This window comes from Trachemys scripta, chromosome 12 (assembly GCF_013100865.1).
Source record: "Trachemys scripta elegans isolate TJP31775 chromosome 12, CAS_Tse_1.0, whole genome shotgun sequence".
In the NCBI taxonomy this organism is placed as follows: domain Eukaryota; kingdom Metazoa; phylum Chordata; order Testudines; family Emydidae; genus Trachemys; species Trachemys scripta.
Window position 1 is genome coordinate 34,763,074 of NC_048309.1, and position 26,739 is coordinate 34,789,812.

Genomic DNA, 26,739 nt, shown 5'->3' on the forward strand with positions numbered 1-26,739 from the left:
ACTTTATTCTACTTTATGAATAAACTTTATGAATTGTCATGTCATGTGTGCTTTATTTCTAAATTGAATACATCTGGCTTCAGCTTCCAGCCACTCGTTCTTGTTTTGTCATTCTCTGCTGGATTCAAGGGCCTTTTAGTAGTATTTGATATTTTCTCCCCAGGAAGCTACGAATCCACTGAAGTCAAGTCACCTCTCTAAAGTCTTTCTTATCAGTTGAATAGTTTGAGCTCCTTTACTCTCACTGGAAGAGATTTTCTCCAGCACCTCCCTGCACTGCCCCTCCCCCACATTTTTGTGTCACTTTTACACCCTCTCCAATTGTTCAACATCCTTTTGTAAATGCACACATAGACCAGTACTGGATGCAATTCAGTCTTACCAATGCCTAATAGAGGTCAGATCACCTCCATACTACTATTCATCTGTCCTCTATTTATACATTATAGGATCGCATTAGTCCTTTGCTCCACAGTATCGCACCTGGAGCTTAAGTTGTGTTACTTGTCCCCTCTGACCCCCAAGCGTGCTGTGATAGTGGTGAGGGTCACACACACGAGCTTCCCCAGAGAGGGACAAAAATGTGATGGCATCATGCTAGTGCCTGGGACTAGGCAGTGACAATGACCAACAGCACAGATGGGAAGATGACTCTGCTCAATGCACAAAGGGAATACCACGAACAAACTCCCCAGATCCCTCTCACTCTTATCATGTTAGTGACTCTCTAACAAACCCGGGGACACTTTCCATCCCCAACCCACAACATAAACCAGATCTTATGTTTGAATTTGCTGGGGTGGAACTGTGGGAGGATTCTGTGCTGCAGAAATCACAGCCACTCTCCGCGGGGTCTCAGTTCAATGATATTCGGAGCAGTGATGAGCCATAGCAAGGGGAGAATGCAGAATGATACATCGCTGTAAATGCACAAGGAAACTGTGTACTGGAGAGGCAGTTCAGCCTGTTCTGCTTCCCAATCTAACAGGTGTTTCTCCCTAAGATCCCTAGTATGTGACCCAGGATTGGTCGATTTACCATTAATCCTCACCATGAAGTGGCGACTTCTCCATTGATGGTGGCTAGGTGTTGGGATCGGGGTCCATATTCCACCATCGCTCTTCTCTCCTCAGTGTCTCAGACAATCCCATTCACTCTGCAAGACACCTATAGTTTGCAGCTGGGCTGCACTGCTCTTGCTTTCTCGCTTCATGCACACACTTGGATATATCACAACCAACCTTAGTGCTGCCTGCTCTGGATTCTTACTGGGGCTACAGGGAACAGCAACTCACCCTGGCTGTTATTGGTCTCTCATTTGAGACTGCTGATAATGATCATTAGTCGATAGCCCTCATGGAAGGTATTAAATCCTATTTTGTTTATTGGAACAACATAAACATCAAGGCCATTGCAATCCCCTCCGAAACCTCCAGGGAATCTCCGTTTTTGGAATACCCTGTGTGCACGTGGGCCAGGAGTCGAAGGCCTGGGCACATTTAGATATACACTTAGACACTTATCTGCATCTTTAGAACCTTTCAAAATCTGTCCCTTACAAATTCAAATAATTTTGAAAATCACTGGGACTTGGGAACTTTACTCTTTTAGGTGCTTTTTCCAAATTCAATTTTGAAATGCAGAATTAATTAGCAGTTTTCCCACACATATTTATTATTTTTTCACCTGACATTAAAGTATTCTTTAGGGTAAAGAGATGTCTCACCAGAAATATTTCACGTCAATTAATTGTTCTATTTCAATAACCAGGAATGCATTTAGGATCTTACACACCACTAATCATTTCATGACAACATGTATAACAAACAAAAATTGTGAAGACCAGTGCAATCTACCCAAATATAAAATTATAGGACACCTGATATCAAGGTGAGAGACTAAATACTTTAATAATCCAAATCCACCCGTAGGTATTCAAGAACACTGCAATGTAAAAACTAGACTTTTCACAACTCAGATCAAAGATGCAAACAAAACATGAAAGTAAAACCTTGAATTCCACTTGAATGCGAAGAATAGGAAAGTTAAGATTCCAGCTAGGGGAGAAGCAAGCTTCAACTCTTAAAAAGTGGGAATGCAGACATCCCCAAAATTAGCATGTCCTCATATTCGCCAAGAAAGCTCCCATTGTCATGAGCTAGGGACAGTCTAAATGCTAACTCCCTTTCTAGCTCTTCCAGATTCATTCATTGCCATATCAAACACTACTTCTCAATTTCTATAAGCTCCATACATTTGCTGATGACTTTTCTCAGGGCCGCCTTGACCTCTTTGTTTCTCAGGCTGTAGATGAGGGGATTGGCCAGGGGAGTTAGGACTGTGTAGAAGAGAGAGAACACTTTGTTGAGGTCTCTAAGTGTGTCAGTGTCTGGAAACATATAGACAATGATTAGAGTCCCATAGTAGATTGTCACCACAATGAGGTGAGAGGAGCAAGTGGAAAATGCCTTTCTCCTCCCAGTGGTGGATGGGATTCTCAGGATGGTGGAGATGATACAAATGTAGGATGCCAGGGTTAATAGAAACAGGGGCAGGGTATATATGAAAGAGAATATAAATGTCACCAGTATGATCAGGCTGGTATTACTGCAGGAGAGTTTAATCACTGGGGTAAAATCACAAAGGAAATGGTTAATTTCATTGGGGCCACAGAAATGTAACTGTGACATTAAACATGTGACTATGGTAATTATCATAAATCCACTCATCCAGGACACAGCTGCTAACTGCTGGCAGATTCTGCCATTCATAAGACCTGTGTAGTGTAGTGGTTTGCATATTGCTAAGTACCGGTCGTAGGACATAAGTGCTAAGAGATAACATTCAACTCCCACATAAAGACCAAGGAAATAAAATTGAGTGATACAGCCAGTAACAGAAATATTTCTGTCCCCAGTCAGGAGGCTGTCCAACACCCTGGGCAGGATGGTGGAGGTGAAGCTGGTCTCCAAGCAGGACAAGTTCCCCAGAAAGAAGTACATGGGGGTGTGAAGGTGCTGATCAGTCACAACTAGTGCAATGATGAGGATGTTCCCAGCCATGGTCACAATGTAGATCACTAGAAACAGCAGGAAGAGAAGGGGCTGCAGTTCAGCATGATTCCCAAATCCCAGGAGGATGAATTCTGTGATATATGTTTCATTTTCCCCTTCTCCTTTCTCCATGACATGCATGTAGATTGCCTCTTCCTCTGTTTCCCATGAGATTATCTAGTGACAGATAAAAAGTCGTGAGCATTGAAAAAGTTTACTGTGCAATCAAACACAGTAAATTCCCAGCCATTTGATTCTAGAAAAATTCGATGTGCATAAGAAGAGCGTGATTTATAAGCTTTCACAGAGCCAGACACTGCTTCTCTCCCCCCCACCCCCCGACTTTGTGCAAGGTTTTGGAATAGAGATTCCTCATTTTCCAGCTACACTGTTTATTTATCACTCTTCTGCCCCAAACTTCTTTCTTTCATATATGCATAGATGGAAAGGTCAGCCGGGACGGTATATTTTAGGCCTTAACATTTTCATGAATTCATTCCTTTTTGAACTAAAGCATATATTTTAGAAATATAGCCAGAAGACAATACTGTAATTATGGAGGCTGTGGTCCTGGATATCATGACCCATGGCACTTCTCCAGTTTACTCTGCATTGAGTTAAGCATATGTAACAAGCTTGGAAATATCTGCATTATTTTGTATCAATGCTCTGCATAGTTCTATGCGTTAATTTTATGATGGACTGGTTGCTAGGTGGTTAAGATTAAAATGGGTTCTTAGGGGAAGCAGACAGGAAAGGCAAAACAATAACCTAGATAAGGAATTTCCCAGCAAACACTTATATACAACAATACGATCATTTGGCAGCAAAGTTGTGCAGTTGTTTTACTAAGGCTGGGAAGAGGGAGATCAAAAGACACTGTCTAAGTAAAGGATTCAACATACGGCACAGAGAGAGGGTGTACAGGGATAAAAACTATCCCTCATACTCAGAAATGGGATCTGGAATAGGATGAGCTATGGACAGAGGAATTTAGTTTATGTAGGAAAAGAGGCAACAAGGAGTCTTTGTTGTTTCAACCCATTTTCTTCAATGCTGTGTTCCCTTTAGCAAATAAATACTACTTTGTTCTGAAGAAGCTGATCCTGTGTCTGTCCAAACTCATTCAGTCACACGCTCAGGGAGGAAAATCTATAGCAGGGCCAGACTAAAGTTAAACCTGCTGCAGTAACGCAACTGGAACTAAAAAGGTGGTAAACTGGGGATTAGAAGAATGGTTGGACCTCAAGATCTCACCCAAGAGAAGTGAAAGCACAGGCTTGTCACTTGAAGGGGTGGGCTCGGGGTAGTGGACAATGGTTCAAGAATGGAAAGCATAACCATGGAGCATGAGAGCAAATCCTCCAGAATGGCTGCCAGTCTTAATTTTTAAGATGTCAGGAGGTTGATAATCCACAACTTCCCTCGGCACTTTGTTCCAGTGGTTAACCACCTTCCCCATTCATAATGTCTGACTTATTCCTCAAATGATTTTTTCTGGTTCTTGTTTTGACTTTTTCTGCTGGATTAAAGAGCCCTTTAGCCCTGGTATTTTCTTCCCATGAAGGTGATCATCATCTGTAAGCAAGTCACCTCTCAATCTTCTTTCTGATAAGTCATGCCATTTCAGATCCCTCACTCTCACTGTAAGGCATTTTCTCCATCCCCACCCCCATATTATTATGACTTTTTCTTGCACTCTTTCCAGTTTTTCAATGTCCTTTTTAAAATGTGGACACAGAAAAAGACTGGATACCATTTGGTCTCAAATGCCTAATATGGGTTACATCACCACTCTACTTCTACTCACCACTTCTCAGTTTATACAGCACAGGATCCCATTAACCCTTTCTGTACCAGCATTGCACAGGGAGCTCCTGTTGAGTTCCTTGCCCACTCTGACCCCTAAACTTGCTGTGATGGTCGTGAGGGTCACACTCATGAGCTTCCCCAGCGAGGGACGTGAATGTGATGGTATCATGCTAGAGCCTGAGACTACGCAGTGACACTGACCAACAGCACAGATGGGAAGAAGACTCTGCCCTGTGCACAAAGGGAACTCCCCGAACAGACTTCACCGATCCCTCTCACTCTTATCCCCTAAATGACTCTCCAACAAACCCTGGAACATATTCCACCCCCAGCTGCATCTTGTAACCCAGCTTATGTGTGTGAGTCTGCTGGCAGGGAACTGTAGGCAAATTCTGTTCTGCATTACTCACAGCCACTGTCTGTAGTGTCTGGGTTCAGCCATATTAGACATATCAAGGGGAGAATAAGGAATGATACAGAGCGGTTAATGCACAAGCATATTGTTTACCAGAGAGACATTTAATGCTGCTCTTCTTCCCAATGGTACAGCCTTTTCTCCCTAAAATCCTCAGGATTTCACCCAGGAATTATCAGATTTACCTTTAATCCCCAGCATGAAATGGGACATCTCCATCAGTGGTGACTGGGTCTGAGGATCAGGACCTGGATTTCACCATTGTTCTGCGCCCTTCAGTGTCTCATGCACTCTCACTCTCTCTGCAAAGACACCGTCATTTTCCTACCGCTGCTCTTGCTTTCCTGTTGGATGCACTCTGCTGTGTATATTACACAGAACCTTAGTGCCGGCTGCTCTGGATTCTTACATGGTTTATAGGAGACAGCAGCCTCATCCTGGCTCTGGCTGCTGTTTGGATCTCCCTTAAGGCTGCTTAAACTTGTCATCATGGAAGAATTGAATCTGTGTTGCTTGTTAAAACAGGGTAAACATCAAGGCCACTGCAATCCCCATTGAAACCTCCAGGGTATCTCCTTTTTCTGTCTTGCCCTGTGTGCATATGTGCCAAGAGACACCTTGAATACTGGGGGTTGTTCATCTTACTAAGGGGGGATATGATAGAGGTCTATAAAATCATGACTGGTGTAGGAAAAGTGAATGGAGAAGTGTTATTTACCCTGTCACACAATTAAAAAAAAACCAGGGGTCACCTGATTAAATTAATAGACAGCTGGCTTAATACAAATCAAAGGAAGTACTTTTCCACCCAGCATACCTCTGGAATTCATTGTCATGGGATACTGTGATGGCCAGCAATGTAAGTGGGTTCAAAAAAGAACTGGATAAGCTCCTGGAGTACAGGTCCATAAATGGCTATTGGCCAAGATGGTCTGGCATGTAACCTCATGAAGGGGCAACCCTAAACCTCTGATGCCAGAAGCTGTGAGTGGAAGACAGCGGTGGATCATTGCAACTGCCCTGTTTTGTGCACTACCCCTGGAGCTCCGATATGGGCCACTTTTAGAGATATGATACTGGGCAAGCTGGACCATGGTCTAACCTAATATGGAAGCTCTTTTGTTCTGAGTCTAAAGCCCAGAACCGCAAAAAGGACTTAGGTTACAAACCCCAATTTTAGGCACCCAAGTTCCACATTTAAGCACCATGTGATCTAGAAAATTCCTCTTTGGCTTCTGCCCAACCCATAGGCTCCTAAGGAACCTACATTTCAGCCTCTGCACACGGGCACTGCTGACTCTAGTTGTCCTGACACCTACTCCATGCCTAAGCTCTAAAACAATTCTCAAGCTGGGGGAAGATATCTTGGCTTCGGGTCTAATCCAGTAGGCTTTCTCAGAGCACGGCTACCTACACACAAAGTGGAGGAGGAAGCAGCTGACCTGCCTTTTAATAACTTTTAGGCCAGCAGTGAGGGTACTCACCCATCTCTGGGAGATTCTGAATCAATCCCCCCCTCTGACCGATGAGGAGGGGCTCCCCATGTGTCAGCAGAGTATCTTAGCCACTGGACTAGATGATACCCTGAAGTGGGGTGCACTCTGTCTAGCCAGGTCTCCTACTGAAATTCTTTCACTTTAATTAAATATTAAATGGTCCAGAAAAAGAAGTGAGAACCATTCTAGGTCTTCTGAACAATGCAAAATACCGATATGAGAATCTGAGAAGAGAGGCCAATGCATAAGAATTCTGATTCGCATTTATAGTGAGGCCCCTTTATACATAAACAGAATCTTCTCCTATTTTAATGCCCCTTAACACCCCCAGAATGGTTTCAAGTGACCTGAGTGTAAATGAGAAACAGGCCCAACACTATAGTTGACTACTCGCTACATACATACTGGTGTGGTAGTTATATGGAATTTTGACAGGTACCTTCTAAATATTTTTGATGATAACTGGACAGGCCCCTCTACAAAGCATTTTGATGCAGAAACAAGCTCTTTTCAATGTAATTATATATTCTGTGTAAATGTATATGATGTATGTTGTGGGCTAAAACAAAAGTGCTTAAACAGCTCCATCAATGATTGTAGGGAACAAATGCTAGAGCTAGGGAGGGGGAAATCCCACCCCCCTGAGAAAATGAAAAATGTTTTGATTTTCAGATTTCTTGAGAAAAAGTCAAAACCAGACAGTTTCCATGAAAATTTTCATTTAGTCAAAAACCCAGCTTTCCATCACAAAGCAGGTTTAGTGGATTTTTTTTTGACCAGCTCTATTCATTAATCCTTTCGATATCATTATAACTGAAGCAGCTCAGCATGCTTCTTCGACATTCTACAACAGAGCAGCAGTGTTTCAGAAAGCTCCCGAATCTACCTCACACTCGGTGAAGAAGGGGAAAGTCAGGCAGAATGGCATCCAGAGCCTAGAATGAGCTAATCCACCTTGTCACACATGTACTTGCAACAAGCCAATGCCATGTGATCTGAGTCATATGTCTAGATTGATTTTGCCCAGCTTAGTGTTGGGTTTGCCTTACCCAGCTTCAGATGGCAATTCTGTGCCTCGGGGTCATGCTGTATTTCAGGCAGCCAATACCACACCTCCACACAGTCCCATTCCCCAAAACATCAGGCGCTACACCCCTAACATAGAATATGGGGACAGATATCCACCCCAAAATAACTTCCTGTAGACAGGTTCTCTAGATACCCAGTATGCTAGTCACACTGTATAGGAGTGCACTCTGAGAGTTATCCCTTTGAAATCAATGGAAGAACGGGTGTAGTAAGGCATTTCTGAACATCAGTAGAGTATTAACATCTGACCCTCATCTAATATGGTGGTGGGGGATATGACAGTATGTAGGACAGATTAGATGGATAGATACTGAACTGAAATGTCTTAATATTTACTCCGTGCTTTTAAGATCCATGGAGAAAAAGGTGCTTAATGAGTTAAATCACCAGCCCTCTGGACCATGATGTAATGTTAGCCCTGAGCTTACACTGGTAAATTTACAGGCACAAACTAAATTGATCATTCCAGGTTTAAATTGATACAAATGCTCACCCAGGGGACTAACTAAATCAGTTTAAAAATGCAGCTTTAGTTAAACTGTTTTAAAAACCATTTGTAGTTAAACTGCTGTAACTTCTGTATGGATTCAGCCACGCGGAATTAACGAACTCTTCTTTTTCTTTCCTTCTTTCTTTCTATCAAGAGTAGGACAAGAAGTAATCAGCTAAATTTGACACAAGGGAGATTTAGGTTAGGTTCACCTCTACCGCATTATAACACCACCCAATATAACACGAATTTGGATATAACGCGGTAAAGCAGCGCTCTGGGGGGGCGGGGCTGTGAACTCCAGGGGATCAAATCAAGTTCAATATAATGCGGTTTCACCTATAACACGGTAAGATTTTTTGGCTCCCAAGGACAGCATCATATCGAGGTAGAGGTGTATTAGGAAAAATCTTTCTAACTCTTAGGATAGTTAAAATCTGGAACTGGTTACCTAGGGAGGGTGTGGAATCCCCATCACTGGAGGTTTTTAGAACAGGTTGCACATACACCTGCCAGGGATGGTCTACGTTTGCTAAGTCCTGCCTCAGCTTTTGAATTTGCTCCCCACACTTATCAAAAACAACTCAGATCGGATAAACTTTAGGGCATGGTACAAATATATAGCAGTGAGGGGTTCAATCTTACCAGGAAGGCAGACAATCCCTGACCTTCTAATTCCTTCTGCTTTTCACAATTTAAATGGTTTCTGATACATTTAATTTAGGGCTGTCGATTACTCACAGTTAACTCACACGATTAACTCAAAAAATAATAATGATTAAAAAAACTAATCACAATTAATAACACTTTAATCAAGCTGTTAAATTGAAACTTGTTAAATATTTTAGATGTTTTTCTGCATTTTCAAATATAGTGATTTCAGTTACAACACAGAACACAAAGTGTTCTCTGCTCACTTTATATTATTATAATGTAAAATGATAAACAAAAGAAAAAGTATTTTTTCAATTCACATCATACAAGTACTGTAGTGCAATCTCTTTATCGAGAAAGTGTAACTTAGAAAAGTAGATTTTTTTTTGGTTACATAACTTCACTCAAAAACAAAACAATGTAAAACTTTAGAGCCTACAAGTCCACTCAGTCCTACTTCTTGTTCAGCCAATCGCTAAGAGAAACAAGATTGTTTATATTTACGGGAGATAATGTTGCCCACGTCTTATTTACAATGTCACCAGAAAGTGAGAACAGGCATTCACATGGGACTTTTGTAGCCGTCATTGCATGGTATTTACATGCCAAATATGCTAAACATTCATATGTCCCTTCATGCTTCAACCATCATTCCAGAGGACATGCTTCCATGCTGATGACACTTGTTAAAAAAATAATATGTTAATTAAATTTGTGACTGAATTCCTTGGGGGAGAATTGTATGTCTCCAGCTCTATTTTATCCGCATTCTAACACATATTTCATGTTATAGTAGTCTCGGATGATGACTCAGCACATGTTGTTTGTTTCACTGCAGATTTGATAAAACGCAAATATGGTACCTGTAGGAATGCATAGCTCCCGAATTGCCAGCCCACGGGCGCGGCAAACTGCTCCCATGGCAACGAGGCAGGAGTGACCTTCAATCCAGCGTTTGTGTTTGGGAAACTTATTTGGCTGATTTGATTGTTTCCTCGCAGCTGGCATTCACGCGCTCAAGAGATGGGTTCATTATCTTATGTGCATGTATACTGCCTGGCTTTTCTATGCGCAGGAATGTAACCACTAAGAAGTGTTGTAAACAAAGTAAGGAGAGAAATAAAAACCCCAGGAAAAGTTTTCCTGGAGGCTTTTTGCTTGAGGCTTTTAAAGCTCTCTGGCTACCACAAGCCTGGTGTTCTATTTCCTTTCCTGTGTCATCGCCACAGGTACCAATGTGAGATTTCTAAAGATAGCTACAGAACTGAACCCAAGGTTCAAGAATCTGAAGTGCCTTCCAAAATCTGAGAGGGACATAGTGTGGAGCATGCTTTTTTGAAGTCTTAAAAGAGTAACACTCTGATGCAGAAATTACAGAACCCGAACCACCAAAAAAAGAAAATCAACATTCTACTGTTGGCATCTGATGCAGATGATGAAAACGAACATGTGTCGGTCTGCACTGTTTGGATTTTTATCAAGCAGAATCAGCATGGGTGCATGTCCTTTGGAATGGTGGTTGAGGCATGAAGGCACATATGAATCTTTAGCGCAACTGGCATGTAAATATCTTGCAACACCATATTCAATAGTGCCATGGGAATGCCTGTTCTCACTTTCAGGTGATATTATGAACAAGAAGTGGGCAGCATTATCTCCTGCAAATATAAATAAACTTCTTTGTCTGAGCAATTGGCTGAACAAGAAATAGGACTCAGAGGACTTGTAGACTCTAAAGTTTTACATTGTTTTATTTTTGAATGCAGGTTTTTTTGTACATAATTCTACATTTGTAAGTTCAACTTTCATGACAAAGACATTGCACTATGGTACTTGTATTACGTGAATTGAAAAATACTATTTCTTTTGGTTTTTTACAGTGCAAATATTTGTAATAAAAATAAATATAAAGTGAGCACTGTACACTTTGTATTCTGTGTTGTAATTGAAATCAGTATATTTGGAAATGTAGAAACCATCCACAAATATTGAAATAAATGGTATTCTATTATTGTTTAACAGTACGATTAATTGCATGATTAATCACAATTAATTTTTAATCATGTTATTAATCATGATTACTTTTTTTAATCGCTTGAAAGCCCTAATTTAATTCAAATGAATTGGCTTTTTGCAGTAATGTTACTATAACCTAACCCAGAAATGACCAGATAATCACAGATTTCTCTTAAATGCTCATCTCTTAGTCCTCCTAGCTCCATAGGAAGATTCTCTAACCCACCGCCAGGTTATTAAAGATTTTTAGGCACTTAACTCCCCCACAAATTAGGGGGAATTAAGTGCCTAACTACCTGTTTACTTCTCATTCCCCGGGGGGGGCTGGTGAAAAGGGAGAATGGAACACCCACTGCATTACACTGATTTAACAGGCACATATAACTAATTCCCCAAATCACCATCACTTAAAAGTGATCATTAAAATCAGCTGTCTCAAGGCAGGCTGGGTTAGGAGGCACTATGCCTTGGTGTAATGTATGCAGTCAAGCAGAGCAGCAGAAAACAGGTGTCCCTCTGGGTGCATGGAGACATCTCGGCAGATGGAGGCAGACCCTGTGAAGGGACTGAGGGAAGCAGAGAGACAGTGAAAACCAGCTCCATCTCCCCAAGCCCAATCCGCTTCTGAGGAGCAGTTGCCACTTCACGGTCAGGATTAAAAGTAAGTGCTGCAATCCTTCAGACAAATCCTGATGCTCTGACTCATTTGCTCACTGTTTTCTCCAGTAAAACTCGCACTGAGCAGGATCAATGGGAGCTTTGCCTGAGTCTGAACTTCAGGATCTGTGCTTTTTTTTTTACTGTTGGGGTTATTGCTTAGCTAAATAGAGACATTTCATTTTTGCTATCCCCTACAGTGGGAGATAGGGGCTTTCAGTACATTTTAAGAGGCATTCATGGTGCATGGAAAATCCATGCAGATCAGGAAACAGCAGCCTCCTCTGTCACTATAGCACGCACATTAACAGCACAGTTCCTGCTCTGTCTCACAGCCGATTCTCCTCTTGATATGTATCAGAGCACCTCCTGATATTGCTGCACTGCAAGGCTGTAGAGAGGGGCTGGGAGCAGTGAGTTATGGCTACTCCATAGCAGCCGGGACACAGCAGAGACTTGGCTTGCAGTTCCAGTCCCCTATCAGATGGGCTGCAGTGTGCAACTGGAGGCAGAAGGATACTCAGGGTTTCCCTGGTCAGTCTGTGGGAAGCTGAGAGGGGCCAGGAAGGAATTTTCCCCTGGTTCAGATTGGCAGAGACCCTGGGAGGGGGGTTCACCTTCTCTGAAGCATGGGGCACTTGCAGGTTTGAACTAGTGTAAATGGTGGATTCTCTGTAACTTGCAATCTGTAAATCATGATTTGAGGATGTCAGTAACTCAGCCAGAGGTTATGGGTCTGTTACTGGAGTGGGTGGGTGAGGTTCTGTGTCCTGCAGTGTTCAAGAGGTCAAACTACATTATCATCATGGACCCTTCTGACCCTGAAGTCTATGAGTGAGCCGTGCATGTATCTGATGGGGATATTTCCTTTCTGCAGGGCTCCAGTCAGATTCAGGTTTGCCCTCTTTTCTGTGACACTGATCATCCTGGGGATAGATTGCAAACCATTTGCTCCCCAACCAGTGGGACAGGACGTCAGTGACTCTGGTTCTCAGTGCCGTAGGGCAGGGTCTCTCCTTTTCCCTTCACCCCTGCAGGAGCGTGGGAGGAGAGCAGAGAGGCAGCTAAGATGCACGGAGCTTTCCTTGAGCTAGGGAGAATGTAAGGAACAGACCCTCCCCTACTGCATGGATGTGGCAGAACATAGCAACATGAACCTGGAGCCCCCTCCTGCCCCCTCCCTCTCCGCCAGCTCCTGCTGCTTCCCCAGGCCCTGAAAGGAATGACTGAGCGACGAGAGACTAGTTCAGCCTGGGTGGTTTGCTGGGGTGTTTCCTTCTTCACCCCGCAGACACCTGTGCAGGGCCCTGGAGAATAAGGAGCCTGGTGGGAGAACGGGACAGAAGAGCAGCCAGTGTCCAGGGAGCACTGGACAGATACAAGGCACAGCGCACTACCCCCGTGGATGGGCAGAGGACACAGAACAAGGAATGGCTGCTAGGAGCACTTGGGGGGCAAAGTACATGTATCAGAGCTGCTTAAACAGGGAACATTGCTTTATTTAGGGGTGGGGTGAAAACAGCTGCAAATTTCAAAGTCCTTTTGGATCGCCCGTTTTCAGTGAGGAAGCTACTGAGCCCTGTTGAAAATCTGGCCCCAGTTTTGATTGCCTAGCCTGCTTTGGGGGAGGGATAGCTCAGTGGTTTGAGCATTGGCCTGCTAAACCCAGTGTTGTGAGTTCAATACTTGAGGGGGCCACTTAGGGATCTGGGGCAAAATCAGTACTTGGTCCTGCTAGTGAAGACAGGGGGCTGGACTCAATGACCTTTCAAGGTCCCTTCCAGTTCTAGGGGATAGGATATGTCTATGATCATCAGCCAAGAGTTCCTTTGAAAATCTATGGTTTTTGAAGGGCTTTTAAAAATGTATTCACTTCTAAATAAAGTAGCCCATGGGAATTCACTGACTGTGTCAACAAATTGCCTAAAAAAACCACTGGTGGCACAGGCAGGGGTTTGGCCTAACCACATGAGTATGTATCCATGGGGTTAGGTGGGATTGTGCCTGGGAGCTAGCCTGAGCAGCAGGGGTGCTGGAACAATTTGTATAGTGGGGGTGCTGAGAGCCATTGAACCAAGCTGTAAACCCTGTATATAATGGAAACCCCTTCAAGCCAGGGGGTGCGGTAGCACCCCCGCACCCCTAGTTCCAGCACCTATGCTGAGCAGACACCAGTCGGCATTAGCTGGAGCAGAAATAGCAGAGATTGGTCTATGCGAGCTATCACACCTTTGACACGAAGAAATTAGTAGCACGCAAACAAGGGGTTATCCATCCATGTGGATAAAAAGGATGCCCACAGTTACACTATCTAAGATTGAAAATTTACAAAGCTCTCATACTTCAGGAGACAGGCCAACAAGTAACAGGCTTGGGGTTAGAGAGAAATGTTCCATATATGTATGTTAGAGCACAATTGTCCATTTGGTGATCTTACACACTGATTTCCAGCATTTGCTCGTGGCTACTGTCAAACATAGGGTACAAGACTGGATGTAAGAGTGGGCTGGTTGGGTGTGAAAATTGCTATATTTCTTGTTTCTTACAAGTTTGCAACATATTAATTACTTGACTCTGTAAGAAAATATAAATCCTCATCTTAGTTTGCTCTTTGGATTTTTAAAGCTAATTGCTTGAATATTTATTCTGGTTTATTCATGCTGTATGTTCTAATTATTTTTCATAATTTCTTATTAAAGTAGCTATATTGCATGGAGAAAAGAAAATGTGGAAATCAAACGTCGATCACAGAATTCAATCTCCTGGATTTCAGGAATCTTCATGGATTGCAGATTCTTCTCTTCCTGCTGTTCCTAGTGATCTACACTGTTACTATGGCTGGGAACATCCTCATTGTTGTGCTAGTTGTGGCTGATCAGCATCTGCACACCCCCATGTACTTTTTCCTGGGGAACTTGTCCTGCTTGGAGACCTGCTACACCTCCACCATCCTGCCCAGGATGCTGGCCAGTCTCCTGACTGGGGACAGGACCATCTCATTTAGTGGTTGTATCATACAGCTTTATTCTTTTGGTTTCCTAGTGGTGACTGAATGTTTTCTCCTGGCAGCGATGTCTTATGATCGGTATTTAGCGATATGCAAACCCCTGCACTATTCAGCCCTTATGAATGGCAGGTTCTGTCTCCAGCTAGCAGCTGGGTCTTGGGTAAGTGGCTTTCTGGCTATTACCATAATTATATTTTTGATGTTGCAGTTAACGTTCTGTGGCCCCAATGAAATAGACCATTTCTTTTGTGATTTCATTCCACTTCTTAAACTGTCCTGCAGTGACACGCAACTGATTTCAATGGTAAGTTTATTCCTTTCCTTCTTTGATACATTTCCCCCTTTTCTACTAACGGTGGCATCCTACATATATATCATCACCACCATCCTGAGAATCCCTTCCACCACTGGGAGGCAAAAGGCCTTTTCCACCTGCTCATCCCACCTCATCGTGGTGACCGTTTTCTATGGAACCTTAGTCATTGTCTACATGCTACCAAAAAACAACACACTGAGAGACCTAAATAAAGTGTTCTCTGTCTTCTACACTGTCCTGACTCCTCTGCTCAACCCCCTCATTTACAGCCTGAGAAATAAGCATGTAAATATGGCCCTGAGAAAAGTTCTTAGTAAGTTTGCTGGATCCAGTTCACAGCAGGTGTAAACTATAGTCAATGAAACTGTGCTGATTTACTCCAGCTGGTTATCTGGTCCGGGGTGATCACCAGAATTTGGATGGGTATAATAAGATGAGGATTAATCAATCTGTTTTAAATGCTCTGATGGGGGCTGCATGTTGATGATTCCATACTTAAACCACATGATGCATCATAGGAGACTGTGAGCATATAGTGAGTTCTGAGGCAGCTCCTTCAACTTTAGTGCCTGTGTCTGGCATGTGAGGCCTTGAAAGTCTCTGGGGTGCAGGCTTCCTGGAATACAACTCATGTCCCATTGTCTCCCCCAAAGTGGAGAATCTGAATGGATCTAGGCTGTTCTCAGTTGTAGCAGATGACAGAACAAGGAGTAATGGTCTCAAGTTGCAGTGGGGGAGGTTTAGGTTGGATATTAGGAACAAACTTTTTCACTAGGAGAGTGGTGAAGCACTGGAATGGGTTACCTAGGGAGGTGGTGGGATCTCTTTCCTTAGAGGTTTTTAACTCAGGCTTGATGAAGCCCTGGCTGAGATGATTTAGTTGGGGATTGGTCCCACTTTGAGCAGGGGGGTGGACTAGATGACCTCCTGAGGTCTCTTCCAACCCTTATATTCTATGATTCTAAATCTGACCAAATTGCACAGGACAAGATCTATGCCAGGGCTGAGGATGCTGAATATATATAACTAGGTGAAAAGGTAATTGACCTGATGGATGTCCATAGTGTCTGTGTATGTAGCATTTTACAATTCTGTCCAATTTCCATAAAAATGAAAAAAAAAGTATCTAATTTGTTGTCTCTTTCTTTTAATGTACCTATGACAGTCTGTGAATTTACATGCATTCATTATCAGATAGGTGAGGAAATACCTTTTTATTGGGCCAACTTATGTTGGTGGAAGGAACAAGCTTTTGAGCTATACAGAGCTTTTCTTCAGGTTGTGCTATCAAGTCATTTTCAGATATCAGTTCTGGAAAAAAGTCAACAAGCAAAACAAACACACACAACCCAAACATAGTATCTTCCTTCTCATCTATATTATCAGATTCCAGGATTGTCACTCAGAAGCCTAGAATGTCTATTGAGTCAGTGTGAACGGATGGAAACAGCCGCAAGATTGGTAGAGAGCTCTTTTTGTTTGGAATATCACCACGTTCAGCCCTCACTGGTATTTATGGTTTGGTCTCATCCCATTTTTAAGTTCTTAGACATTTTCAGCTTTTTTTACACATAGGACTTCATGAGAGCTTAGGATTTCAACTACTAGTCTGTAAATAATCCATCCGTTCAAACCATTGTCTACTTCCACAAGCTTTTAGCCTGTGGTGTACTTGTCTAAATGGAAGGCTTTTGCTTAAATATCAAGAAGTGCCAACCTAGCTGTAAGTAAAATATAGGATCAAATGTCTCCTAACACCTATGAATTGTGCAAATAGATGTCATGGTCTTGATACAGGAGTGACTTGGTGGAATTCTCTGGCTTGTTCTATGCAGGGGGCTAGGTCATGCTGGTCTTTGATTCCCCTAAAATCAGTGGATGAAACCCTGATCTCATTGAAGTCAGTGCCATTGGCTTTAATGGGGACAAGTTTTTGCCCTGTGAATTTACCACCCACTGGCAGGAACATGCCCTATTGAACAAGGTGCAGGAGAATCCAAGCCAGGTGCAACTATGCTGTGCTGCCTTTGCAATGGTGTTTTCTGTGCAAATATTTTTGATTCAGTGCTTCCCAGTGAGGGATGGTCTGCAATGGTCCAGGCAGGAAGATGGCTCAAGATGTTTCCCTCATCAGCTTCCCCTTAAGGGTGGTTAAGGTAAAATGCCAGAACTATGGGCTCTGTTGACTCTGGGTTGGTCCCAGACAGTCTACAGAGCTGGTTTTATTAGGAGGGACCAAAGCCTAACAAGACTTGAAGAAGCCTCCAGGGTTTGAAAGGACAGCCTTTTTGAAAGGGGCACTGAAGGGGAAGAGCAGGGCTGTCTAAAGCACCTAGGCTTGCAATTACAGCATGGCATGACTTCAGGTAAAACAGACATGCATACAGGTTGCTTTCTGTTTTCAAATCCTTTCTAATCTAACACTTTGTTCCAACTGCTAAACAAATATACTCTATTTTAAGGAAGCTACTAGTCACAGGTTCCCAGAGGGAGGAAACTCAAGTGCCATGGGTATGTCTACCCTGCTGCCGGGTGTGTGCTTCACTACTTGTGCTCTAGTTAGCTCAATAAAAGTAGAAGTGAGGATTCCATCACAGTGGTTTCAGAGAAGGCTGCACAATGGAATACATACCTGGGGTGGGAGGTCAGGTGGACTTGTGCAGCCTATGCTATCCTGTCCTTGCTTGTACTTTTAGTGCATGAGCTGGAGCACAGCTAGTGCTGATATGTCTACACGAGCTGCCAGTCACATCCCTGGCTGACGGAACTTCAGAGGGTGAGAACTCTGAGATTCCACCCTGAGGCAGGTTAAAAAGACCTGAGAGGCAGCCAGCCCCATAACTATGGGCTGGTCTACACTGGGCGGGGGATCAATCCAAGATACACAACTTCAGCTACGCGAATCTTAACGAGACGCGATATATCGACTCCAGATAAATCGATTGCTACCCGCCTATATGGCTGGTAGTGAAGACGTACCCTAAGACAATGGGATTTTCCAAGTTACTCAATGGAGTTAGGAGCTGAACATTGGGTACCAAAGAGAGTTGGATGACTAACTGCCTTAAACTCAGTGGAAAATCCCAACCTTTGCACACAATGTAACTAGCACTATGTTTTCTAGTGCTGCAACTTTCTTCCTTTGTAATTGGTCTCCTGCCCTGCAGTGGGATGCACACAGGGGAAAACAGGAGGTGGATTCCTCAAAGCTTATGGTAAAGGTTCAACTGAGCCCAGACACAATAGGAGTAGTTCTTAGATGTCCCGGTGAGGTTTGGGGTTCCATTGTGCTGGTTCTTGAATACAAGTAAAAGTAAAAGGCCCTGTCTGAAAAGAGTAAGGTCTAAAGCTCCAATCTCAGCAGCTGATTCCATGTCAGAGGGTCCCTGCGGTTCCATGTACCCCACTAAGATCAATGGAGCGCTGATGGGAAGAGTTTGCAGTGGGGGACTGTTGTAAACACTCAGAGAGAACAGACCTCCTGGGGAACAGTGTGTCACTCTCTCTCCTACGCATACATGCTCATCTATCCCTCTTCCTATCCCCATTCCTCCTCACTTATCTAGCTCCATATATACCTACCTACCTGTTCCCCAACTACTTGTTTATCTAGCCCCATGTATACCTACCTACCTAACTGTTCCCCTATCAACTCATCTATCTAGCCCCATGCATATCTACCTACCTGTTCCCCTAGCTACTCATCTATTTAGTCCCATACATACTCCTCTATCTATTTATCCCCATACAAGTGTTATGTCTGCTCTTACTTTTTCAGTGTATCATCTACTAGGGTTGCTAGATTTTTTTTGTGTTTGACAGATAACTGGGTTTCTGATAAACTGGATGCTTCTGCAGAAATCCTTTATTATTTATTAATATCATCATAATTATTGTTTATTATTAGTGCCTCACAGGACCCAGACAGGTTCAGGACCATTTGTGCCAGGTCCTATTCAAACATAGAAAGAGACAAGCCCTGCCTTGAAGGTATTGGGGTATGTCTGCACTGCAGCTGGAAGCCAGCCTCCCAACCTGTGGAGACAGACTTGTGCTACCAGGGCTTGAGCTAGCACGCTAAAACTAGCAATGTGGTTGTTGCAGCAGTGGTGGAAGCTTGGGCTACTCACCCACACTTGGACCCACCCAAAGGAAAATTGGGATTTTGGGTAAAATAAAATAAAAATGTCTGTTTTCCTCAAAGAAAAGATTTTTCTCAAAAAAAGGGAAAAAAAACATCTCTTTTGTGCTGGGCTGAGCTGGGAGTGGAGATCAGCTTCTTGTCCACCGTTTTGCTCTTCTCAGCCTGGAATAGAAAAAGTCACTTAAGGTCTGAACAGTAAGTGTACCCTGTCATGCCAAAGGCTAGGGGAAAGAAATGTCCTAGGATCTGCACATAGCTTGGCATTGGAGCTTCTCCATCCAAAGGAAGATCTCTCTAAGGAGATGTTTATATCCTTAGATTGGCGTTTGGTTGCTCAGACTAATATCCCTACACCGTATGGGTGAAATTTTCAAAGCCATCTGTGGGATTGATCTATCAATCTGTCTGTCTGTCTGTCTGCATTAGGTACCTGTATAACCCTCATCACTGCAGTATCTGAGCACCTCACAATGCTTTGATGCACAAAGACGCGAGATAATGGAATTTCTCGGCTTGTCTGTCTGTTGGTCCACCTCTCTGCATGCAATGCAGTAATGTTTGAACACCACATCTGATCCAGTCCAAAACTTCAGGGGATGTTCTAGGCCTCAGTGGGCAGAATTGTAATGTTGTTGGATGAAAATTGGAAAGCACAAAAGGGGAAAATGGGGGATACACAGAGTCCTGACATCTGGTTACAAGACCCATCCTCTTTAACTAGGGCTTGGTCTACACTTAAAAAATAGATCGACTTAGCTTGGTCACTCAGGGTTGTGAAAAATTCTGAACCCTGAGTGGTGTAGCTAATTCAGTCTAACCCACAGTGTATGCACAGCTTGACTGATGGAATAAGTCTTCTGTTGACTTAGCTACTGCCTCTCAGAGAGGTGATTTAAGAACATCAATGGAAATCTTCTTGTCAATGTAGCAAGAACCTGAAGGGGGGTTCCAAAGAGGATGGATCTAGACTGTTCTCAGTGGTAGCAGATGACAGAAAAAGGAGCAATGGTCTCAAGTTGCAGTGGGGGAGTTTTAGGTTGGATATTAGGAACAAACTTTTTCATTAGGAGGGTGGTGAAGCACTGGAATGGGTTACCTAGGGAGGTGATGGAATCGCCTTCCTTAGAAATTTTTAAGGATCAGGCTTGACAAAGCCCTGGCTGGGATGATTTAGTTGGGGATTGGTCCTGCTTTGAGCAGGAGGTTGGACTAGATGACCTCCTGAAGTCCCTTCCAACCCTGATATTCTATGATTCTATAGCAGCCACTTCAGTAAATACTCAATGGAAGCCAATGGGAATTGGATTCAGTAAGAAGGAGGAGGGAATGTGACTGAATATGGAGTAAGGATGGCATGTGTAAGGACCTAAAGATCTTACACTATGGAAATTCAGATGGATGAAAGAGTAGATAGCCAGATAGATGCATTCAACCAGGGCCGATGCAACCATTTAGGTGATCTAGGTGGTCGCCTAGGGAGCTAGGATTTGGGGGGTGCTATTTTCTTCAGCAGTGACCACGGCGGCCGGATCTTCGGCCACCCCGGTCACTGCTGACATTTAGGCGGAGAGAGCTGGGGCAGTGGACCACGGGGAAGGCTGCCTGCAGCAAGCGGGGGGGCGTCATGCAGAGGAACTCCCCGCCCCAGCTGACCTCTGCCCCGCCTCCTCCCCGAGCTCACCGTGGCTGCTTCACTTGTCCCACCTCCCAGGCTTGCATGCTCGGGGAGGAGGCAGGACAGGGGTGAGCTGGGGCGGGGGAGGTGCCTCAGGGTGGGGGGTGGGGAGCTGGGGTGGGGGAGGTGCCTCAGGGCGGAGGGGGGAAGATGGCGCAGGGGGGCACCTCAGGGTGGGTGATCGGGGACGGGGGGGGGCGCAAGGTGGAAGTTTCGCCTAGGGCGCAAAACATCCTTCCACCGGCCCTGCATGCAACAGGAATAATAAAACCACATAATAATTTCACATAGACTCTGTGGAAAATTTATTGGTTCACCTCTTAATAGAAAATCATCAGTAATTTGAACTCCACCTTCACAGTCAATTTTCTTGCACATTTGTTATTTTAATCTAAAGCATTAATGGAGTGTCTGCCTTCCAAAGAAATCAATAAATTCTCTAACCCCTTTGCTTAAAGCCTTTTTAACTTCCTTGTTTCTCAGGCTGTAGATAAGTGGATTGGCCAAGGGAGTCAGGACAGTGTAGAAGAGAGAGAACAGTTTATTCAGGTCTCTCAGTGTGTGGGTTTTTGGTAACAGATAAACAAGAATCAGGGTCCCATAGAAGATGGTCACCACAATAAGGTGAGAAGAGCAGGTGGAAAATGCCTTGTGCCTCCTGGTTGCAGAAGGGATTCTCAGGATAGTGGTGATGATGCACATGTAGGAAGTCAGGGTTAATAGAAAGGGGCCCACTGCTATTAGGGAGGAGAGAATAAAAGCCAGAAGTTCTATCAGTTCAGTGTCACTGCAGGAAACATTTATCAATGGGGTCAAATCACAAAAGAAATGGTCAATTTCATTGGGGCCACAGAAAATCAAATGGGACAACAAAAATATAATTATGGAATTAATTACAAAGCAGATTATCCAGCAGCCAGTAATGAGAAGTAAGCAAAATCTGCCATTCATCATCATTGTATAATGCAGGGGTTTACATATTGCTAAATACCGATCATACGACATTGCTGCTAGGAGATAACATTCTGAACCTGCGAGGCAACCAAAGAAATAATATTGTACAAAACAGCCAGTAACAGAAATGGTTCTGTCCCTAGTCAGGAGACCAGCCAGCATTCTGGGCAGGATGGTGGAGGTGTAGCAGGTCTCCAAGCAGGACAAATTCCCCAAAAAGAAGTACATGGGGGTGTGAAGATTCTGATCAGTCACAATTAATGCAATGATGAGGATATTCCCAGCCATGGTCACAATGTAGATCACCAGGAACAGCAGGAAGAGAGGGGTCTGCAGTTCCTGGAGACTCCCGAATCCCAGTAGGATGAATTCTGTGATGGATGTTTGATTTCTCCATTTAGTGTTTACCATGGGTCTGATTTCCTAAGAACAAGGAAATGAAATGAAAAATGGAAGTGAATAATATAGGCAAAAATCTCAATTGCCATCCATACATTTTCACAGAACAAAGTGATTTTTTCTAAAGGGTAACTGTCGAAATTCTCTTGCCGTGTGTATTGTACTCCAGAATAAATATTGGTGAATCCTTGACAGAAACCTCATAATTAAGAAAGAAAGAAAGAAAACATGCCTTACTGAAACTCACTATCCAGATACACTTCAGGCTGGAAAGCTGGTTAATATTTCATAGCCCATCAACATTGTCATACACTTTCCCTGAAATATAGGTAATAACCACTGACTCATCGTTATCATCTTAAACTATGAGAACAGAGTATGTAGGTCCTGGCTCTCTTTCCCTTGTAATACGATGATGTTCATCTCTTACGTCAGCCTTTCATTTATATTGATGTGCATCGAGTCTGACTAGGACTTACAATACAGTAGTGGCTGGAGCATTGGAGTGGGCTGAAGAGTGCTGGATGCTTTTCACAGCTTCCCTGGTGACATTTTTTTAATTTGATTTTTTTTTCATCTTGAATATAGGATTTTTTCCTTTTAACTAGAGTAACACATTCTGAGGTCCCTATTCTGATTCACTCCAGAAATGAGTAAAAATGGCGTGTCTGTCCTGATGGAAATTCTGATGTTTCCTATTTCTTTTTTGTTCCTCTGTTGCGAAGAACAATCAAGATTTTGAAATTCACCATGTAATGAAAATTGCAAAATATTTAATTTTGGAATCATCAGCTGGACTTGATGGAAACATATATCAACCAGCTCTATTCATTTCTTACTCTTACTCAATTAAAAATTACATTTGAGCAAAAACAAAGTAAGGACTTCAGGATTTGAATAGGAGTCAGGTATGTAGGTGTGATGTTATCTGATTAAAATATGACCATATAGATCATTGTTGCAACCACTGTTATATATTTGCAGCAAATATTGTACAAAGATTGTTGAGTGAGGGGTCTATGAAAAGATTATGATTTGCTGGTTATGATTATGCTATCTCTATGCATGTATCATTTTTGTATTTGAAGTTATAAGTATTGGCTGTATACTTGGATTTCAAATGTGTGCTCCTGGGGTACCACCCACAAGGTAGCTAGCCAGCATATCTTGGAGGGACTATTCAAATTGAGTGGCTCATCGAAAGAACATTTAACTGACAATGGATCATGGGAGACACCCATCTCCACTTAATGGAATTTCCTGCTGTGACTGGCGAAATGCATGGACATGGGACTTTCCCACATGACTCCAAACTCCATCTTGTTGCTGTAATTTTCCAGTAAGAACAATGGAATGCCCTCCACATGGCAAAAGCTATAAAAGGCCATGGAAACCCCTAAATTTTGTCTTCAGTCCAGCTTCTTACCTCTGGAGGAACTTTGCTACTAACTGAATCTCAGAACAAAGGACTGGATGACCCATCCAAGCTGTGGATGTGTTCCAGAGACTTAGAATCATAGAATCATAGAATATCAGGGTTGGAAGGGACCTCAAGAGGTCATCTAGTCCAACCCCCTGGTCAAAGCAGGACCAATTCCCAACTAAATCATCCCAGCCAGGGCTTTGTCAATCTGGGCCTTAAAAACCTCCAAGGAAGGAGACTCCACCACCTCCCTAGGTAACGCATTCCAGTGTTTCACCACCCTCCTAGTGAAATAGTTTTTCCTAATATAGAACCAGGACCTCCCCCACTGCAACTTGAGGCCATTGCTCCTTGTTCTGTCATCTGCCACCACTGAGAACAGCCGAGCTCCATCCTCTTTGGAACCCCCCTTCAGGTAGTTGAAGGCTGCTATCAAATCTCCCCTCATTCTTCTCTTCTGGAGACTAAATAATCCCAGTTCCCTCAGCCTCTCCTCATAAGTCATGTGCTCCAGACCCCTAATCATTTTTGTTGCCCTCCGTTGGACTCTTTCCAATTTTTCCACATCCTTCTTGTAGTGTGGGGCCCAAAACTGGACACAGTATTCCAGATGAGGCCTCACCAATGTCGAATAAAGGGGAACGATCACGTTCCTCAATCTGCTGGCAATGCCCCTACTTATACAGCCCAAAATGCTGTTAGCCTTCCTGGCAACAAAAGCACACTGTTGACTCATATACAGCTTCTCGTCCACTGTGACCCCTAGGTCCTTTTCTGCAGAACTGCTACCTAGCCATTTGGTCCCTAGTCTGTAGCAGTGCATGGGATTCTTCCGTCCTAAGTGCAGGACTCTGCACTTGTCCTTGTTGAACCTCATCAGGTTTTTTTTGGCCCAATCCTCTAATTTATCTAGGTCCCTCTGTATCTGATCCCTACCCTCTAGTGTATCTACCACGCCTCCTAGTTTAGTGTCATCTGCAAACTTGCTGAGAGTGCAGTCCACACCGTCTTCCAGATCATTAATAAAGTTATTAAACAAAACCGGCCCCAGGACCAACCCTTGGGGCACTCCGCTTGAAACCGGCTGCCAACTAGACATGGAGCCATTGATCACTACCCGTTGAGCCCGACGATCTAGCCAGCTTTCTATCCACCTTACAGTCCATTCATCCAGCCCATACTTCTTTAACTTGGCGGCAAGAATACTGTGGGAGACCGTATCAAAAGCTTTGCTAAAGTCAAGGAATAACACATCCACTGCTTTCCCCTCATCCACAGAGCCAGTTATCTCATCATAGAAGGCAATTAGGTTAGTCAGGCACGACTTCCCCTTGGTGAATCCATGCTGACTGTTCCTGATCAGTTTCCTCTCCTCTAAGTGTTTCATAATTGATTCCTTGAGGACCTGATCCATGATTTTTCCAGGGACTGAGGTGAGACTGACTGGCCTGTAGTTCCCCAGATCCTCCTTCTTCCCTTTTTTAAAGATGGGCACTACATTAGCCTTTTTCCAGTCATCTGGGACCTCCCCTGATCGCCATGAGTTTTCAAAAATAATGGGTAATGGCTCTGCAATCTCACCCGCCAACTCCTTTAGCACCCTCGGACTTGACTTAAGCCAGCAGTTTATTCCACCACTGCTACAAGCCTGAACCAAGAATTTTGCCATTACTGTATATAATTGATTCCTTTAACCAATTTTAACTCTCACCATTCTTTCTTTCTTTCTTTCTTTCTTTCTTTCTTTCTTTCTATAAATAAACCTTTAGATTTTAGATACTAAAAGATTGGCATCAGCGTGATTTTTGGGTAAGATCTGAGTTATATATTGACCTGGGTGTGTGGCTGGTCCTTTGGGATCAGAAGAACCTATTATTTGATGAGACTGGTTGTAAAGAACCACTCATCTATGAATCCAGTGTTTTTGGTAGTGATATAAGGACTGGAATACCTGAGGAAACTGCCTTTATGTTTTCTTGTTAGCCAGTACAGTGAAACAGGAGTTTACTTTTGTGGCTGATTTGGTATATCTTATAAAAGAATAACCACCAGTTTTGGGTTGTGTTTGCCCTATTTTTCAGCAGTTCGTCCTGAATTTGGCATCCTCAGTTGTGACTCACTAAGGAATGGTTACAGTAGGTGCTTTTGAACTCATAGAAATGATCATAGAAATGTAGGACTGGAAGGGACCTCAAAAGGTCATCTAGTCCAGTCCCCTTCACTGAGGCACAACTAAGTATTACCTGTACCATTACTGACAGGTTTCTATCTAACCTGTTCTTAAACATCTCCAAGAACAGAGATTCTACAAACTCCCTAGGTAATTTGTTTCAGTGGTTAACCACTCAGACAGTTAGCAAGTTTTTCTTAATGTCCAACCTAAATCTCCCTTGCTGCAATTTAAGCCCATTGCTTCTTGTCCTATCATCAGTGATTAAGGAGAACAACTTATTAAACTCATCTTTATAACATCTTTTATGTACTTGAAGACTGTTATCATGTGTCCCCCTCCCCCGAGTCTTCTCTTCTCCAGACGAAACAAACCCAGGTTTGTTTGTTTTTCAATCCTTTCTTTGTAGGTGACTATTTGCATCTTTAGACACCAAAATAACTTGTCCAATAATGAGCAGTGACAAGTTTTTACTCTTTGTAATTCTGATTCACAGAACAGAAGGGAAAGTAATTTTCTTATGATTTTGTTTGTATTCCCTCTGGTCCCCAGATGTCTAACACGTAAGATCATAGAATCATAGAATAGCAGGGTTGGAAGGGACCTCAGGAGGTCACCTAGTCCAACCCCCTGCTGAAAGCAGGACCAACCCCAACTAAATCATCCCAACCAGGGCTTTGTCAAGCCTGACCTAAAAAACCTCTAAAGAAGGAGATTCCACCACCTCCCTAGGTAACCCATTCCAGTGCTTCACCACCCCACTAGTGAAAACGTTTTTCCTAATATCCAACCTAAAACTCCCCCACTGCAACTTGAGACCATTACTCCTTGTTCTGTCATCAGGTACCACTGAGAACAGTCTAGATCCATCCTCTTTGGAACCCCCTTTCAGGTAGTTGAAAGCAGCTATCAAATCCCCCCTCATTCTTCTCTTCTGGAGACTAAACAATCCCAGTTCCCTCAGCCTCT

The 26,739-nt window shown here is 43.3% G+C and overlaps 3 protein-coding genes across 3 annotated transcripts; 1 reads left to right on the plus strand and 2 right to left on the minus strand.

Annotated features, from left to right (window-relative positions):
• Positions 1 to 2,225: 2,225 nt before the first annotated feature.
• On the minus strand, positions 2,226 to 3,194 carry LOC117886105 (olfactory receptor 1020-like). Its single transcript, XM_034787743.1, has one exon. The coding sequence runs from the start codon at positions 3,192 to 3,194 to the stop codon at positions 2,226 to 2,228; it is 969 nt and encodes a 322-aa protein (XP_034643634.1).
• An 11,196-nt stretch (positions 3,195 to 14,390) lies between these two features.
• LOC117886106 (olfactory receptor 10A7-like) lies at positions 14,391 to 15,353 on the plus strand. The gene has a single exon (XM_034787745.1). The coding sequence runs from the start codon at positions 14,394 to 14,396 to the stop codon at positions 15,351 to 15,353; it is 960 nt and encodes a 319-aa protein (XP_034643636.1). The 5' UTR covers positions 14,391 to 14,393.
• A 5,870-nt stretch (positions 15,354 to 21,223) lies between these two features.
• On the minus strand, positions 21,224 to 22,189 carry LOC117886107 (olfactory receptor 1020-like). Its single transcript, XM_034787746.1, has one exon. It carries the CDS (start codon positions 22,187 to 22,189, stop codon positions 21,224 to 21,226), a length of 966 nt encoding a protein of 321 aa, XP_034643637.1.
• Positions 22,190 to 26,739: the final 4,550 nt, after the last annotated feature.